We start from the raw sequence: 20,345 nt of genomic DNA, 5'->3' as shown, positions 1-20,345 counted from the left end.
GTTTTGTCTGCTTCCAGCAGGCCCATTAGCTCTGTCTGTGAACATGAAAGAGCAGACATATTTATGTTGACTGCCATGCTCTCAGTCGTTATTTGGACTCTGAGCAATATCAATGTCTCATGCTTGTTGTAACGCCCTGTCATGGGCGAATCTGACACATCCAAGTCTGCATGTGGAATTCCTCAGTAATTCTCTATTCAGTGCTTCTCTCTTCAGATGGCATGATTGGTGTAGCTGACATACTTTGTTTTGGTTGATGGCACTATAAAAAGGCAAAAATAGAGAAGATGTTAGTTTCCTGGAGTGTAGTCCCTCTGTACTCAATTTACTGTTTCAGTCCTTCCCTTATTGCATTAATCCCATAATCGAACAGTCTCGATGGAATGTTGAGGATACTATGGCTTTCCACCATCAACGTAAACTAGAACAGTTGGCTATGTGGACTAATCACTCACAATGAAATTACATTTTGAGATGTATTCATGTATTCATTTGTGAAATTCTCCACAATTAGGCAAAAAGGCAAAAAATTAGAAAGCAAAGCAAATCAAATCTTATTGGTCACATACGCATGGTTAGCATATGTTAATGCGAGTGCAGAGAAATGCTTGTTCTTCTAGTTCCAACAGTGCAATAATATCTAACAAGTAATCTAACAATTCCCCAACAAACACCTAATACACAACAAGTAACATTTATTCAGCCTCCTGAGGTTGAAGAGGCGCTGTTGCACCTTCTTCATCACACTGTCTGTGTGGTTGGACCATTTCAGTTTGTCTGTGATGTGTAAGCCTAGGAACTTAAAACTTTCCACCTTCTCCACTGCTGTCCCTTCGATGTGGATAGGGGGGTGTTCCCTCTGCTGTTTCCTGAAGTCCACGATCATCTCCTTTGTTTTGTTGACTTGTTACCAAGTGTAAATGTTCTACTCACGTCAGCCACTGAGGAGAGCAGGGGGCCGCAGTCTTTGTTGGCGATCCACAAAGGTGGCACTGTATTATCCTCAAAACCGACTATCCTACCGATCCTTGACTTTGGCGATGTCATTTACAAAATAGCCTCCAACACTCTACTCAGCAAATTGGATGCAATCTATCACAGTGCCATCTGTTTTGTCTCCAAAGCCCCATATACCACCCTCCACTGCGACCTGTATGCTCTCGTTGACTGGCCCTTGCTTCATATTCATCACCAAACCCACTGGCTCAGGGTCATCTATAAGTCTTTACTAGGTAAAGCCCCACCTTATCTCAGCTCACTAGTCACCATAGCAGCACCCACCCGTAGCACGTGCTCCAGCAGGTATATTTCACTGGTCACCCCCAAAGCCAATTCCTACTTTGGCCGCCTTCCCTTCCAGTTCTCTGCTGACAATGACTGGAACGAATTGCAAAAATCACTGAAGCTGGAGACTCATATCTCCCTCACTAACTTATAGCATCAGCTCTCAGAGCAGCTCACAGATCATTGCACCTGTACATAGCCCATCTGTAAATAGCCCATCCAACTACCTACCTCATCCCCGTATTGCTTTTTTGCTCCTTTGCACCCCAGTATCTCGACTTGCACATTTATCTTCTGCACACCTTTCACTCCAGAGTTAATTTTTAAATTGTAATTACTTCGCCACTACGGCCTATTTATTGCCTTATACCGCCCCAATCTTACCTCATTTGCATACTGTATATAGATTTGTTCTATTGTGTTATTGACTGTACATTTGTTTATTCCATGTGTAACTCTGTGTTGTTGTTTGTGTTGCTGTGACTATAACTGACGAGAATTCTCTTGGTAGGTAGAATGGCCAACATTTGATTGTAAGGAATTCTAGGTCGGGTGAGCAGACTTGAGTTCCTGTATGTTGTTATGATTACACCAAGAGTTGATAATCATAAAGCATACAACCCCTCCCTTCCTCTTCCCAGAGAGTTTTTTATCTCTGTCAGCGCAATGCACGGAGATGCCTGGTGGCTGAACTGATTCCGACCACGTATCCCAAGAGAGCCATGTTTCAGTGAAACAGACAATGTTACAATCTCTGATGTCTCTCTGGAAGGCAACCTACGCTTCAAATTTCGTCTACCTTGTTGTTAAGAGACTGGACATTGGCGAGTAGTATACTCGGGAGCGGAGATTGATGTGCCCATTTTCGAACCTTGACCAGAAGACCGCTCCGTCTGCCCCTTTTGTGTTGCCGTTGTTTTCGCTCAGCTGCTGGGACTAGATCCATTGTCCTGGGTGGTGGTCTGGAGAGAGGATCTGCTTCGGGAAAGTCGTATTCCTGGTCGTAATGTTGGTAGGTTGACGTTGCTCTTATATCTCATAGTTCTTCCCGGCTGTATGTAATAAGCCTTAAGATTTCCTGGGGTAACATTGTAAGAAATAATACATTAAAAAAACAAAATACTGCATAGTTTCCTAAGAAAGCGAAGCGAGGAAACCATCTCTGTCGGCGCCATCTCACCTCAGCACCTTAGCGGTTCAGTGAAATGAGAAGCTGACGAGATATGCATTTAAGCAAAGTATTAGATATCAAACTGTGCGGTCAGCACAATCATGTTAAGTAAACAACAGGATGCTTGCCTGTATGAAACTTCTGCTAATGGAATCTGAAAGGGCTTTGAAGTCTAAAACTAGTCGATGAAAAGTTATGCCTAATCTGTTCTCAGGTGTCTTTTTAAACTATCTTAGACGAGAGCATACAAATTATTTTCTACAAGCTGATTTCAACAACGATACTATACTATAGATATAGCTGAGGAACTGTGGTTGATTTTACTGTATGTAGAAGGCCGGTTGCCTGTTGTCTGTGGTTGTACCTAACATAAGCTATACCCTCTACAAAAATAAACTTAAAGGTGAAAAAAAATGGGGGCGGAGGAATAATATGTTACGAAGTAAGGGATCACGTCTTTATACTCACTACTGGCATCCATGCCCTCGCAGATTTCTGTCTTCACCTCTCCGTTGGGTCGCTCGGAGGCCAGCTGGGACAGCTTGCTGGTCATGGTAGCGACGGTGACGATGGCCTTGAAGGTGCGCTTGCGCTTGGGAACATTCTGCTCCGGGTGGAAGATGATGATGTAGACCTTGGGCATGTAGAGCATCCCCAGAGAGACGGAGGCGCTCAGGCTGAGGGAGATGGTCAGCGTGGCTGTCTGGATGTACATCTGACGAGAGACAGATTGAGAGAGAAAGAGATGGAGAGATCAGTCAATGAGTCTGAGGTGCTTCAAAGAGAGTCCTGGGGAGATAAACATGTGTGATCCCTGACACAACAAACTTAGAAAAGAGGGATCCAAAAGGGTTATTTGGCTGTCCGCGTATAACTCTTTTTGGATCCAGGTAGAACCCTTTTGGGTTCCATGTAGAATCCTCTTTGGAAAGGGCTCTAAACGCAACCTCAAAAGGTTCTACCTGGAGCCAAAAAGGGTTCTTCAAAGGGTTCTCCTATGGGGACAGCCGAAGAACCCTTTTAGGCTCTAGATAGCACCTTATTTTCTAAGAGCAGCTTGAATTAATCCAATCACATTGTAACACATTACAGATTTTATTTGTATTTGGCAATTGCTTTTTTTCTGAGGACATAATAGTGAGGTCTATTGAGCGTACTGGGAACAAACTCAAAACACCAGTACACAACCTAGTTGCTGTTCACTTGTCATGCACATTGTGTTCCAACTTAGAATCACAGATTGTGAAATAAAATATAAATTTCTTATTGGAAATTCATGACAGGCAAACAAACTTTTTTTTGTGTGCAGTACACGACGTTGTATTCAGTGCATTTCAATCCCAGATAAAAAAAGAGTAGGTTGGAAGAAATGGGTGGGAATATAATGCAACCTTCTATCATCCCAAACATTGTGTATTTGAATCACATCATGGACAACTTTAGCATTTTATCTAATTAGCAACTTTGCAACAATTTGCTACTTTTTAACTCCTAGCTAACCCTCACCCTAACCTAACCCTTTTACTACGTACTACTACCCTTTTACTACTAGCATGTTACCTAACCCTAACCTTAACACCTAACCATAACCCCTAAACCTAATCCCTAACCCCACCCCTAGTTTAGCTAACAGTAGCCACCTAGCTAGCCTAGCTAACGTTAGCCACTTAGCTAACATAGCTAAAATTAGCCACAACAAATTGAAATTTGTGTAATGTACATGAATATGTTATGAAGAATGAAAATCATGTAATACATACGAAATGCGTTTTGAAGAAACTAGTGTAATACACACAAAAAGGTGTGCCTGTCACAAATTTCCAATAAGTAATTTGTGTCTATTTCACAATAATCTGTGATAGTGTGTTCACATGGAACATTCAAACTTGCAGTACACTATTCAGGTTTCTTGTAACCACTTAAATCAAACCCATCCAACCACTGACAACCCAGGTGAGGTACCCCGACCGCATGTACACAATTCTACTCTTCTCCCACCTGTTGAACTTAACCAAGCATTACAAGCTCATGTTTCATTGACTTATTTCCAATGTTACAGTACACCCCCAAGAGGCTGAGAGAAAATAACCGCTTATGCGAACACATCTGCACACATGCCAAACACTCCGGCTCCTGCTTAGACACCACCTGAGTAGTCATAGCAACAGCATTAAGAAAATTCAACACAACCAATGGCACTGAGCAGTAAACTGACAGTGAGAATTCTCAGAGGGTATTTGCTCAGCCAAATCTGTACATTTGGTGTGGCAGAGAATGAAGAGGAACTGGCAACAGGTGGCAAATCTCGCTTAAATCTGAACATCTCCAAAGTGGAAGCCATTCCATCACACATCAAGGTATCATTCTGAGAATGTATGGTAGACATTCAAGCATAAAGCCATTTAGAGGGCCTCGAGACAAACATCTAGGAATGATTTATATTGTGAGAACAAAGCTTATATTACACACTGTCGGGCGTAGATTTCAAGGTCAGCCATATTGGTGCACAAACATGAAGCCACACTTACATAGGTGATGTAATTACTATCCCGTGGCTCAAACCCCTTAAGGTTATCTTACAAGGCCCAGTGCAGTCAAAAACACGATTTACCTGTGTTGTATTTATCTTTCCACATTATGAGGTTGTAATAATAATAATACAATTATGATAATACCCTTTTAGTGTAAGAGTTGTTTGTAAAGACCGCTTGAAATGTCAGCCTTTTTTTTGTGGGATAGAGTTTCTAAATTAGTTGCAGTTTCAATAAGACCAATAAGAAATAGAGTTCCAAACCTCTCTGCCATTAACAGCTAGTTTTCAGTTTACCCCTCCCCACTCAGAACATTTAAATTGAAATAATCACAGTAAGGTACTTCATTGTTACCCAGAAATGATTTGATATTGAGATAAATACAACTACATTGGACCTTTAAGTTCATCTTTTGACTGCAGAGTGCTTTCCAGTAGGTCTCCAGTTGGGTATGGTGGCAAGTCCTAGTTTGAACCAGTTCAGCAGCTTCTTTAGATCTATAATAAGAGTGATGGGGTCCGCTTCAAAAGGCAAGAACTGAGGAACAATCACCTTCTGTTTTAGGTCAGCCAGGAATCTGGGGCATGAAGCTCAGTGACATTTATCACCTGAACCTGCTGAGGTGGCTATTGCAGAGAATGACTAATAAACACGTCACAAGCACATGGTCATATGCAGACTGTTTGGAATAGTAGTGGGGGATAGGGGGGGTTAGCAGGAGTCTAATTGAATGTACAGGTAGGTAGAGATATACACTGAACAAAAATATAAATGTAACATGTAAGGTGATGTTCCCATGTTTCATGAGCTGAAATAAAAGTTTCTCGAAATGTTCCATACACACAAAAAGCTTATTTCTCAAAAAGTTTGTGCACAAATTTGTTTACATCCCTCTTTGTGAGCATTTCTCCTTTTCCAAGATAATCTGTCCACTTGAAAGGTGTGGCATATCAAGATTAAGTAACGTCCACCACAGCTGTTGAATATTCAATTGATGCCGCCATCAATGTCATTTCAGAGAATTTGGCAGTACGTTCAACTGGCTTCACAACCACAGACCACTCCAGCCCAGGACCTCAACATTCTGCTTTTTCACCTGAGGGATCGTCTGAGACCAGCCACCCGGACAGCTGATGAAACTCTGGGTTTGCACCACTGAAGAATTTCAGAAACCGTCTCAGGGAATCTCATTTGCGTGCTCGTCTTCCTGACCAGGGTCTTGCCCTGACTGCAATTCGGAGTCATAACCAACTTTATTGGGCAAATGTTCACCTTCAATGGCACACTGGAGAAGTGTGCTCTTCACGGATGAATCCCGGTTTCAACTGTACCAGGCAGATGGCAGACAGTGTGTACGGCGTCATGTGGGTGAGCAGTTTGCTGATGTTAACATTGTGAACAGAGTGCCCCATGGTGGTGGTGGGGTTATGGTATGGGCAGGCATAAGCTAGGGACAATGAACAAAATTGTATTTTATCGATGGCAATTTGAATGCACAGAGATACCATGACGAGCTCCTGAAGCCCACTGTCGTGCCATTCAGCCGCTGGCATCACCTCATGTTTCAGCATGATAATGCACAGCCCAACCATCCTTACCTCCATGCCAACTCATGAAAAAAAGTACATTTAAAATATATTTTTAGATAATTAAGATATGTGAAATATTTCAAAAATATATATATTTTATTTAATACATTTTAAATACATTCTAACATATATTACAGAATATAATGAAATTGTATTATAAAATGTATATGACAAAATATGTAAATTTCCTCAGAAAAAGTATTTAATTCATTTTTAATAATATAAATCAATATATTTGGTGACTATATTTATAATATGTATTTTGAAATGTTTATAGTGTAAAATATTAAATAAAATTTGGATTTAAAAACAACATAAGACAATCTCGCACGACAATACATCTCGTGGGAGGCCAAAAAGCACTACAACAAAGCCACATCCTCAACAAGCCTTCCAATAGGCTGCCGAAACTACTATATATTTTGTCAAAATGCCTTTTTATTGTACTTCAAACATACCAAAAGCATAACAATGTTGAATATTAATGCTCCAGATACTCCAGATATCTCAACTAGTCTAAAGAAGGCCAGATTTATTGCTTCTTTAATCAGAACACAGTTTTCAGCTGTGCTAACATAATTGCAAAAGGGTTTGCTAATGATCAATTCTCTAACACAACGTGCAATTGGAACACAGGAGTGATGGTTGCTGATAGTGGGCCTCTGTACGCCTATGTAAATATTCCATTAAAAATCTGCCGTTTCCAGCTACAATAGTCATTTACAACATTAACAACGTCTACACTGTATTTCTGATCAATTTGATGTTATTTTAATGGACCAAAAAAATATTATTTTCTTTCAAAAACAAGGAAATGTCTAAGTGACCCAAAACTTTTGAACGGTAGTGTATATTTTTACCGCTTGCGATGGGATAACTTGTTTTTTATGAAGTTGAACATGTGCTTTTTATGACAGAATGTAAAAATGAGGTGAAATCAAAAGCATGACAATTTAAAATTATAGCTAATTATTAAAGTTTTTTGCTTGTTGGCCTAACAAAAATACCTCCACTGTTCAATACTTAATCCTTAAGAGTCTATTGACGCACCCCGGCGGATGTCTAATTATCATAATAAAACAATACTCCAACAAAATCAGTTTAAGCTAGAGATATGTTTTTTTGCATGCTGCTTCTAAAGCCAACACATCCGTCTATGTCGGCCTTCTGTGTGTAAGGTGGTCAAGCACAACAGTGTTTGTCAGACCATGAAATATCCGGAAAATTGGTCTTCTCACGAAAACATCTGTAGGACAAACTAATATATACAGAAGTGTGGAGGTAGTTTGTGCCAACAACAAATGGGGGTAAATATGTGTAAAAAACAAAAATATTTCTTCAGCTTTCTTATATCTCCTAGATATAGGAAAGAGACTTTAGCCCCATCCATCTCTTCGCATGTGAGGCCATGTACTAAACAACCAAAGATTGCAAGACCAAAGGCTGGTTTATACTACGGATGTGTTCGTAAATTTAATCTGGAGTGCCAGAGTATGGTCTGTGCGTTCGTTTTTTTTGCCAACGTTTACTGACACTGGCCATATTCAATGGGCGTTGAGCGTTGAAACTTTACTTTCAGCCAACGTGCTCTTTCTAACAAGTTTGAGGACAACATGCAAGGAATACTAATGCCAAACATGATAGTTTATGATTAAATTAACGTATTTTGGCATTGCTAAACTTCATGAAGAATTTCCCAGCGCAATTCAATAATAACGGGTTTGTTGGTTCAGTATCATGCTCAACCAAACTCAGTAGCTTGGTGGTTAGAGTGCCCGCCCTGAGACTGGGTGTTCGAATGGTCGAATCGTACCAAAGATTCTAAAACTGGGACTCGATGTCTTTCTGCCTGGCACTAAGCATTAAGAAGATGGATTGGGTGTAAGGCCCTGCGACAGATTAGCGTTCTGTCCAGGGTGTGTACTTGTACATCAAGCTGCGTCATGCTACAGAATCAGGAGACAGGCTCTTGCCCTATGGACCCTTCTGGCTCGGACAAGTCTTACTTGTCCAAAGGTTATTTACTCATGTAAGTGCCATCTCTGCACACTGGTGACATTTATAACAACTTACTTTAGATTTTTTTTAAACAACTCATAATGTTATGGAAATTGGGATGAGGAAACTAAAGAACTGAGAAAAATCATGCTGTCTGAAAGACCATGTTTATTAAATGTTAACTGGAAAATAATGAGCCAGATCCAGCTCTAGCCCTTTGGGGGCCCTAAGCTAGATTTGGATGGGAGTGGGGCCCCCCTCTCATCAGCGGAGAAAAAATGTATGTTTTAAAGTTTATTTCCAGCAATTCTACACATTTTGACATGGGGCGAAGAGAACATTTTGCAATGTTATAATACCTTTCATGCAATTCTACTCATCTTGCCATGGGGCAGAGATAATTTTAGAAGTTTTAAAGTGACTTTCCTACAATTCTATTCCATTTTGTCAACGGGTTGGAGAGATTTTGTTGGCTGTTTTAAAGCAAATTTTCTGTGATTCTACACATTCTTCCATGACTTATGCCATGTTAATGATATCCGAGTGAGAGTGACTAACAAAATCTATGGGGGCACCCTGGAGGTCAGGGCCCCTGGGCTCGTGCCCGGTCGGTACTTGGTAGTGATTACTACAAGTTTAGATAACTGGCTAGACTAACTTGCAATCTAAAAATTGTTAGCTGACATTGCTAATCGAGTGACAAGAGAAAAACTGCACAACCAAATTTCGAACTGCACCTTGTGTATTCTACCATTCTAACTCTCAATATTAAGTTGAGACTGTGACTCCACCTCTTCGGAGAGCTCTAGCAGCCGGGAGCCCTAAGAAACCGCTTATGTCGCTTATGCCTGGAGTCAAGTCAAGGTGTCCCAAACTCGGTCCTCGAGCCTCCCATGGGTGCAGGTTTTGGTATTCTCTCTAGCACTACACAGCTGATTCATCATCAAGCTTTGATTATTTTAATCAACTGTGTAGTGCTAGGGCAAAAACTAAAATGTGCAACCCTGGGAGCCCCCAGGACAGAGTTTAGGGAAACCCTGGCCTAATTCATACACACAATGCAATGCATAAATTATGTGTATTAAAGTAATGCTAGTTTGACGATAAATGCACCCCTTACAACATGTGAATATGGAAATTGAGGCTTCAGTATAAACTCAAACCAAAAGGATTAACAACCGGTAGGGTGCAACCATAAAACCATTAGTGGGTGCAAAAATGACAAATACTAGACAGTTGGCAATCTCAGCAAGGGAATGTGCACATGCCCTACACAAGTGTATTACCTTTGTGATGAGAGTGGAAATAAGAAGCATCTGTTTCTAAAATGACAGAGCTGGGGCATTTATCCAGCTATTAAACAGCTTGCTCTGATCAATGTGGAAGACTGTTAAATAGTGGAGTGATGGTCATGTGCTATATCAGACTGATTTTATATTTTCTCCAGGGACACCATTCACACATGTGTTCTTCCTATGAACATTAAGCCATGTGTGATAGTAAATAGCAATTTGAATAGGATTTATTTGATATGACTGCTCCCTCGGGACAGTGAAATCTATGTGGCATTGATTAAGCATTTTCTGAAATATGAATAGGCTACAATGCGTTGAGCCCCCTTTTTACTATTCTTCAATTAAAGGGTTTGATGTGTGTGGTGTTTTCAGTCCTCTAAGAAAGTGATGCCGGTGGAGGTGATTTTTCAAGGGCCAGTTAGGCAAGTCATTCTATAAAGATTAATAACGTACAGTATGATGGATTCTGGGTTCTGACTCCTAAACTTGGAATAGTGTTAATTATCAGGTGTCCTATTGAAATATTGAGTGCTATGGTCTAGACCAGGGGGGGACCACTCCAGTCCTCGAGGGCCTGATTGGTGTCACACTTTTATTCCATCCCTAGCAAACACAGCTGATTCATCAAATTGCATCCTAAACTGAAGATCATGATTAGGTGATTATTGGAGTCAGGTGTGTTAGCTGGGGCTGGGGCAAATCTGTGACACCAATCAGGCCCTCGAGAACTGGAATTGCCCACCCCTGATTTAGAGGGTCTACACCAGAAGTTAATGGTTTTCTGTAGGAGGAATGTACTATGGTAGATGCAATTAAGCTTGGAATGTACTGAGTGCAGGGAAGACGATCAGATGTTGTCAGGCACTGATAAGGGTGGAGAGCTGTGGATTAGTGAGGAAGGGAGTCGAGGTCAGGTCAGGTCACCTTAACTAGCTGAATCAGATACTGTATGCTAAATCAGGGTTGGACTGAAAACCTACGGGACAGTAGATCTCCAGGAAGAGGGTTGGGCAGCCCTGGTTTAGAGAGGAGGAAACTCCACCCAAAGTGGGGTATTTAAACTACTACTGGTGTGAATATGTATTTTGTCTCAAGCAGCTGTTTTAACCCAAAGGGTGAATAAACTTGGTTTAAGCTTTACTAATCGTCCGTGAATTTTAACAGGTTCATTTAGAATCTAAAATGTAAAACCTGGAACCTGTAAGACCTGGACATCTATTCTTGAGGCAAAATCATCAACTAGCAATCTATTGGTAAGTGGTTTCATACATCCTGTCCAGAGCGAGGATGTACAAGATGCTAGTAATGGAAACAAAGTTTCAGAACGGGTGATATTTCATTCATAAGTAGACTTACAATTGAATTCTGAATTATTCTGGACAGAATTCCAGTCATTCATTGATTTAATATATTTGTCACCAAACCCACTGGCTCCAGGTCATCTATGTCTTTGCTAGGTAACGCTCCGCCTTATCTCAGCTCACTGGTCACAATAGCAACACCCACATGTGCACGCGCTCCAGCAGGTATATTTCACTGGTCATCCCCAAAGCCAACACCTTTGGCCACCTTTCTTTCCAGTTCTCTGCTGCCAATGACTGGAACGAAATACAAAAAAAAAAAAAAACACACCTTAGTTGGAGACTTATATCTCCCTCACTAACTTCAAGCATCGGCTGTCAGAGCAGCTTACCGATCGCTGCAGCTGTACACAGCCCATCTGTAAATAGCCCATCCAACCAACTACCTACCTCATCCCCATATTTTTTTTTTTCTGCTCTTTTGCACACCAGTATTTCTACTTGCACATCCTCATCTGCACATCTATCACTCCAGTGTTAATTGGTCAATTTGAATTACTTCGCCACTATGGCCTATTTATTGCCTTACCTCCTTACTTCATTTGCACACACTGTATACAGATTTTCTATTGTGTTATTGACAAAAAAGTAAATACCTTTAGCCATAGCTGTGTTTCTTATTTCAGAGCTAAGCAGACACAACATATCACTCTGAATAATAAACCTGTTTGTCAGGTTTCTCATAGTCTCAGTAAACAACCCAGTCTTTGTTCACCACAAATTAGAAACAATTCCCTCTAGCTTGAAAAAACAACAACATTGACATATAATACTGGGTCAATATAAGAGACTAGCACCATATTTTAGACTACAGACTGCAACCAGCTCTACCAATAAAGAGAGAAAATGTATGAGGTATAATCACCATCTGGCAAAACAGTGATGGGTACACTTTTAATTATTTAGTCCCCAGTGAGTTGCTCTCATGGAGTATAGTGTATAAAGTAAGCTTACCATTGAAGGCAAGGTAAGGTAATGCAAGGTAATGAACAGTAACGATTATAAACCATTTGTATCTTACATTAAATTGGAACGATATTACACAAATTGATTAGGACTACGTATGGCTTGGCTAGTAAGGACTTTCTATAACGCAATCATATTTTTGCAATATTTGTGACCTATGTAAGCCAATGTTCAGCTATCAAATGCCTGGCCACATCTACTCAAAGCCAAGCTGTCATTTACTGTATTTGTTTCAAGCCATCCAAAAACGGTAACGAAGTGAGAAGAGATTCCTAATGCACCAGAACTGTACTAATGAGATCTGGTCCAAACAATTGTGGGGGAAGAAAACAAAGCCTTTCTTCGGTAAACCAGATACTCAACTCAGGGGCTCAATTTAATAGACTGAAGCAGCATCCAGTAGAAAACTTAAATGGAAAAATCACTCTTTGAATTCATCCAGACTATTTACTTGAACCCAAGAAATCATTTGAAATCGTCCAGTATGCTGCAGTACTTGGACCAATTGAACGTTTTGTATTGCCATGGGATTTGAACGATCATTATGTGTGGTATGACACTGACTGAAAATGTGCATTGCAATCCCATGGGAAGATCAAATACAGTGCCTTGCGAAAGTATTCGGCCCCCTTGAACTTTGCGACCTTTTGCCACATTTCAGGCTTCAAACTAGGTGCATTTATACGGAGACTTGATTACACACAGGTGGATTGTATTTATCATCATTAGTCATTTAGGTCAACATTGGATCATTCAGAGATCCTCACTGAACTTCTGGAGAGAGTTTGCTGCACTGAAAGTAAAGGGGCTGAATAATTTTGCACGCCCAATTTTCAGTTTTTGATTTGTTAAAAAAGTTTGAAATATCCAATAAATGTCGTTCCACTTAATGATTGTGTCCCACTTGTTGTTGATTCTTCACAAAAAAATACAGTTTTATATCTTTATGTTTGAAGCCTGAAATGTGGCAAACGGTCACAAAGTTCAAGGGGGCCGAATACTTTCGCAAGGCACTGTAGGCAATATGAAGATTGAGGTAGAGGTTCCTCAGCTTATTCACAGATACCATGCTTTCCAAGTGTGACTTATGACCTATTTACTTCCCGGAAAATCATATGCAGCATTCTAAAGGTGAAAATAGTTGAGAACAACCATATCATTAGCAATTTAATTCCACATGTCATTACATGGCCAACATTCAGTGCAGAGAACTGAAGTGATGGTACTTAATTAAGTTGATTGGCTAGTAAACAGCACGGGTCAAAATAATTACTGACCTTAAAGGGTGATAAAACACAACACCAACACCTTGTCTACCACCTCTATCACCAAAGAGCCTCTGAGGTTCACAACATATTAGCCAAATGTGTGATGAATTCCGCACAATGGATTACTGACATTTACACTGTAGACAACACATGTTTGTGTTCCCATTAGTCATAGAACTGATGAGGATTACAACTGTCTGATGACAAGCCAAACCTCACACCTGAGCCAGCACGTAATATTATAGACCACATCTACGCACGAGTAAGCCATTATTTTCTGTCCAATCAAGAGCTAAGAACCCTCACCAGCTCCTGGCTTAACAGCAACTAGTCTCACTACAGCAAGGATCTCTAGATAAAAGAGTTTTATCAGATTGCCAGTGGAGGCGCCAGTCAATGCATACAGAATAAGATGAACAGCATATCTGACTGTGTTACATAGCCAAATACAATCACACAATCAAAGCACACTCACCCTTTCTGCTGACTGTGCCGTCCCAAAGAAGATAGGTATAAAAGCTAACCAAATTATACAGGTAGTATACATAGTAAATCCAATAGGCTTTGCCTCGTTGAAGGTCTCTGGCACTCCCCTGGTCTTGATGGCGTAAACAGTGCATGTGACCATCAAGAGAATACTGTATCCAAGCGAGCAGATGAGTGAGAGGTCCGAGATGTCACACTTGAGCACCCCACGGGCGTTCTCAGGGTCCTGCGTGCGCTGCTCGCCATAGTCCACCACCATGTGTGGCGGGTCAGTGGCAAACCACACAAAAACACCCAGTAACTGAACTGAGATCAGGCTGAAGGTAATGACCAGCTGGGAGGCCGGGGAGATGAACCGTGGTGCAGTAACAGCCTTCTTGCCCTGCTCGAAGATGCGGTGGATGCGGTTTGTTTTGGTAAGCAAAGCTGCGTAGCTGAAGCACATACCCAGGCCCAGGAAGATGCGCCTGATGGAGCAAACGGCAACGTCAGGGGCTGCGATCATGGGGAAGGTGATAGCATAGCACAGAAAGATACCCGTAAGCAAAACATAGCTCATCTCCCGGCCCGAGGCTCGGACAATGGGCGTGTCGTGGTAGCGCACAAAGGTGACAATGACGAAGGTGGTAACCAGAATGCCAAGGACAGAGATGAAGACTGGCACCACTGCCCAGGGTGAGTGCCACTCCAGCTTGATGATGGGGATAGGTTGGCACCCAGTGTGGTTCTGGTCGGGTCGTTGCTCATATGGGCACAGCTCGCAAATGAACTCACTGGCCTGGAAGTGGTAGCCCTCACAGCGCTCGCAGTGCCAGCAACATGGTACTCCCTTCACCACCTTCTTTCTCTCACCCATCTTGCAGGGCAGGCTGCACACAGAGGCGGGCACAGAGGGGTCTCCACTGGTCCACTGCATGGCATCCATCTGAGTGGGGCAGAACATGTGTTTCATTGATATTAAAGATGGGCAAGAACTACAAGAAGATGACTCATTAACATTGACATCATTTATCAACATCATCAGTTGGTAGTGCAACGCCAGGGTTGTGGGTTCGACTCCCACGGGGGACCAGTATGACAAAAATGTAAAAGAACGTCAATGTGTGCACTCACTACGTAAGTCGCTCATTTCAAATCGTATTTTTTCACCGTTGGCAAATAAGTTCAATTGATTGTTTGACAGTTATTTGATAGGTATTGTAGAAAATGAGTCCCCATGGATGTTAATGTGATTTATCAACAAGTAACATTATTAAGACTTGCATACAATAACAAGACAAAGCCGTTACCAATTCGTCCTTACATTTAGGTGTAGCTGGTTGGTCCAGTGGCCGATGACCTTGTACTCTGCTGTTGACCTGTTGTTGATCTGGTACTGAAAGATATCATAGCGTCCTGGAGCATCGCCATTCTCATTAAATGTGACAGGAGTCCCAGCACTTCCTGTAAAATAGGAAACACTTAACATTACTGATAAATATACATACATTTTGAGAAAATATTACTGAAACAATAAACTTGGCTGGTGGTGCTATCACAACATAAAGTATCTTCAGTGTTTACCCATGGGTATGGTATCTAAAAAAAATTATAATATGAAGACAAAATGTTTTGTGACAAAACAGATGAAGAATGCACTGCCATTGTAATATGTAAGTATCTCTCGAGGCTGTTTATCAGTGTACTTGTCAAAGAGGCAGTCAACCAAATGGATTATCTGTAAGTATTTATTACAATCTACACTGACAAGTTTCAAATTCCTTTCAAGTAGCTATCTTGTCTCTCAGATGACTTTCTTACAGTAACATTGCTCACACCTTTGGTCCTTAAAACCTGCAAAATCCAACACAGTTGGGAAGGAAGAGGAGAGCCATATTAATAATATGCATCTCAGGAAAGCCATGTATTGTTACATTTGCTGGAGAGAAGTTGAGAGGATTGGGCCTGAAGTAAAGAGATTTAACTCGTCTCCAAAACAGCACCCACAGCTCTGTTCAGATGTTTCGCTTCCTGTGTCTGTCTATGATAATTTCATCCATTCACACACTTTTCCGCTGCACACACCTATCACCCACTTTCCTTTGTGCAGCGGCTTGGCAGAGAGAAGCAAATTAAACAGGAAACATATTTCTGATTGTTTGGCTATGCACAGCACATCTAGCTGCCTTTCACTGCAGACCACAAGTCTGAGTTGCAAAGAAAAAGCCATATCTCAGACTCGCCAATAAAAATAAAAGATTAAGATGGGCAAAAGAACACAGACACTTGACAGAGGAACTCTGCCTAAAAGGCCAGCATCCCAGAGTCGTCTCCTCACTGTTGATGTTGAGACTGGTGTTTTGCAGGTAATATTTAAAGAAGCTGCCAGTTGAGGACTTGTGAGGCATCTGTTTCTCAAACTAGACACTAACATACCTGTCCTCTTGCTCAGTTGTGCACCGGGGCCTCCCACTCCTCTTTCTATTCTGGTTAGTCCCAGTTGTCGCTGTTATGTGAAGGGAGTAGTAAACAGCGTTGTACGAGATCTTCAGTTTCTTGGCAATTTCTCACATGGAATAGCCTTCATTTCTCAGAACAAGAATAGACTGACGAGTTTCAGAAGAAAGTTATTTCTTTGTGGCCATTTTTAGCCTGTAATCGAACCCACAAATGCAACGTGCCAGTGGAACACAGGAGTGATGGTTGCTGATAATGGGCCTCTGTACGCCTATGTAGATATTCCATTAAAAAAACTGCAGTTTCCAGCTACAATAGGGATTTACAACATTAACAACGTCTACACTGTATTTCTGATCAATTTCTTGGTATTTTAATGGACAATTTTTTTTGCTTTTCTTTCAAAAACAAGGACATTTCTAAGTGACATGTACGTTGACTTAGTGTAAACATTTAGCTGACTGATTAACCAGCAACAATTAGCTTGCCTTGTGTATCACTGCATTTGACATGATATATATTCATATATAAAGTTCATCAATATCTCGGGTTCAAGCGGTGTTGCAGAACGGAACCACTCGTGACTTAAACAATGCCTCATAATGTCCCATTTAAAAAAAACAGGCATCCTCATTCCTAACTGTTCTGTACTTCAATCAGCCCCTTGACTGTAACTTGAACAAATGTGACTAAATTTCTTTATAGTGCGACTCTGGGGCTCTTTACATCGATGATTAGGTGATTGGGTGATGCGTTGATTGAACCAATCCCAGACATAATCACAGGTTGACCCACACTCAAGCCTACAATTACCCACGCAGCCTCCAAAGTAGATTCCTTTAGAAACAAAATCCAGAGCAACAGCATATTGTAATAAAAGAGCAGACACCCTCTGTAATTATGATTAGTGGGTGGGCTCACGTTTTGATTATATTCAAGCCCTACTTTCTACAACATGAATAAATGCATGGAAAAATCGCATCTGCACAGCGATGAATCACCGCACCATCCTCGGGATCCAGATCCCCCAAGCAAAATCATGTTGATATTCCCAAAATATATCTCTATATGATGATGGCACAGACAATCTGGTACTATATTTGAGTATTTAGTATGATCCCTATTAGCTGCTGCCAAGGCAGCCCCTACTCTTCCTGGGGTCCAAACAGGAACAAAACATCACAACAAAACAATAGTCAACATCATAAATAAAACAATACATAACACAAGACATTGTGCACTATAAAAATGCACACTGCTCTACCATTACAAATGTATGATATAAAATGTACAATATTACAACAATACATTATACAATGTCTGTGTTATTTTATGTTGCTTTTTTATTACATTTTACAGCTAGCTTGATTTACCTGATGTGGAAGAGAGTTCCATGTGGCCATGGCTCTATGTAGTACTGTGCATTTTCCCAGCCTCTGTTCTGGACTTAGGGACTGTGAAGAGACCCCTGGTGGCATGTCTTGTGGGGGACGTATTGGTGTCTGAGCTGTGTGAACAGACAGTTCTGTGCTTTCAACATTCAGTGTTGCAGTCAATCTCTCCTCAACTTTGAGCCAGGAGTGATTGACATGCATGTTCTTGATATTAGCCCTCTGTGTAGATTTAAGGACCAGCCATGCAGTGCTGTTCTGGGCCAACAGTAAAATGCTTATGTCCTTCTTTGCAGCACTTGACCATATTACTGGGCAGTTGTCCAGGTATGATCAAACTACACTCTTAGAAAAAAAGTGTTCTTTGGGGTTCTATTTAGAACCTTTTGGTACTTTGGATGAGAATAAATAACCTTTTACTAAAAAGGTTATATATACAGTATCTAAAGAATCTTGAGAGTTCTATCCCTACCCCAGAGTGTAATGGGGAATCGGATTTTAAGAAAACAACAGCTAACAAAGTTAACCCAGTCACATCAAACTCTGAAATGACAGCTAACATTCCCTTTAAATTTGTTACAGCTGTTTTACATTTATAGGAATTTAATTATATAAATAACACCATTAGCTCTGTAAGGCAGGGGGGGAAGATCAAATTCCTATTTTGCAACATTGTTGCCAAGGTCTGAATGGCAAATAGCAAGATTCATGCAAACCTGTGCTATTGCAAAGTAAATGTTTGCTAGAAGCAAGAGGAAATTGTGTTTCATAAAAGCATACATTTTTACGGTGCATTTGTAAATTCACCCTGGCTATCTACTCCGATTTCAGAGCCCTTTCGTCTGAGTGTGCCAGAGCGCAGAAAAACTGATGAGTTTACGAAGGCTCAACACCAGTTGAATATGAACAGTGTCAGTAAACGTTGGCAAAAAAAACACAATTAAATTGTTGCCAGCAGCAGTTAGAATCACCAACGCTCTAGATAACATAAAACAGTCTATCCAGCTCTGGTAGGGTGAGTAAAATGGTCATGACGCTCAAAAAACGGTTTACTTCTGAATATCACATTAGCACCGTCCGAAAAACCTGATTCAAATTCGACACAAACCTTCAAATAGGTATGTAATCACACATTATATAAACTCTTTATAGTGTTTTATTTACATTTTAGAACCGATAAGGTGACACGTAGGACAGATTGAGTGAAAAAAAGCTATTTTCCCACACGACATCTGTCCTTCTCACTGTCACGCATTAGTTTGGCTTCCCCACCCGCCATTTTTAAAACGACCCGACGGGGCTCATTGTCGTCTTGAATATTGCAGAAACAGGCAGAGTTTAGGTCATGTCATTTATTTTTTTGGAAAGGGGAGAAAATATGCCTTATAATGGTATCGACATTACAGTTGATCTGGAAGTATTACATTTTTGGTGCACAAAAATACGGTCAATAGTACGGACCAAGATGATGTACAAAGGTGAGTGAGTTTACGGCTTGACTGCCGTTGTGAAGCAAGAACGCTCGGACCAAACCTACTCCTCAGTCAGTGTCCAGTGAACGCTCTGAGAGCGAAACGCTCTGAATTTAAGAACTGATAATCTGACAACGCTCTGGATTTACAAATGCCCAGAGGGCACTCTGAGCACACTCTGGCACTCCAGATTGAATTTGACGAATGCACCCTTAGATTTAAAAAAAGGGCTTCTTTATAGAACCTTGTGTTCAATTCCAAATGTAACTGCCATTCCGAGTCAAAAACCAACTGCCATTCCAGCATAAAGATGCAAGAGGATGGTGGTTGAACCAACTTGCAAGTAGCCTACCAATAAGCACATTATTTTTCAATGTATTAAGGTAAGGAAAGTTGATGAATTAATTCAAATATATGAAGCCAAAGTCATATGATAAAGTGCAGGCTAGATAAATAAAATGTAAACATTATTTGAATTTGAGCACATTTGTAAGCTAGCTAGGCTAAAGCTAGGCTACTTTAATTTGCCACTTTACAAGCTAGCCAGCCAACTCTTTCAAATAATTTTGTATTTATTATGGGATATGCCAAGGATATGGGATATGCCATTAATACAGGTAACGAGTGGAGGACAGAGGAGCCTCTTAAAGAAGAAGTTACAGGTCTGTGAGAGCCAGAAATCCTGCTTGTTTGTAGGTGACCAAATACTTATTTTCCACCATAATTTGCAAATAAATTCATTAAAAATCCAACAATGTGATTTTCTGGATTTTTTTCTCTCATTTTGTCTGTCAAAGTTGAAGTGTACCTATGATGAAAATTACAGGCCTCTCATCTTTTAGTGGCTGACTAAATACTTTTTTGCCCCACTGTATGTATTAATTATTTAGAATAAATTATGTATAATAAGTCTTGGTGATTCAATAGCCAAGTTAATCATTACATTACTTTTAACACACTATCTCTATGATTTGCTCAGTCTAGCTGTAACCCAGAAGTATTAGAGGCAGCGGATCTCTCTTTTGGCTGCTGCTGACAGAAACTTCATGTAAAGTTGTTATTTTTATTTTTTCCATTTAACCTTTCTTTAACTAGAT

General features: G+C 40.7%; 1 protein-coding gene across 1 annotated transcript in view; it reads right to left on the bottom strand.

The window, feature by feature from the left end:
* Positions 1-206: 206 nt before the first annotated feature.
* Positions 207-20,345, bottom strand: part of LOC139369629 (metabotropic glutamate receptor 8-like) — a 214,807-nt gene continuing 194,668 nt past the window's right edge. Inside the window, exons 7-10 of the mRNA XM_071108896.1 lie at positions 15,253-15,392; positions 13,939-14,874; positions 2,924-3,170; positions 207-262 (exon numbers count right to left, since the gene is read on the bottom strand). Of these exons, the coding sequence (XP_070964997.1) occupies positions 213-262; positions 2,924-3,170; positions 13,939-14,874; positions 15,253-15,392 (1,373 nt within the window). The 3' untranslated portion in view covers positions 207-212. The remainder of the gene's footprint in view (positions 263-2,923; positions 3,171-13,938; positions 14,875-15,252; positions 15,393-20,345) is intronic.

Source organism: Oncorhynchus clarkii, chromosome 2, assembly GCF_045791955.1.
Source record: "Oncorhynchus clarkii lewisi isolate Uvic-CL-2024 chromosome 2, UVic_Ocla_1.0, whole genome shotgun sequence".
Lineage (NCBI taxonomy): Eukaryota > Metazoa > Chordata > Actinopteri > Salmoniformes > Salmonidae > Oncorhynchus > Oncorhynchus clarkii.
Note: the sequence above shows the minus strand (reverse complement) of the source record. Positions and strands in the feature narration are given on the sequence as shown.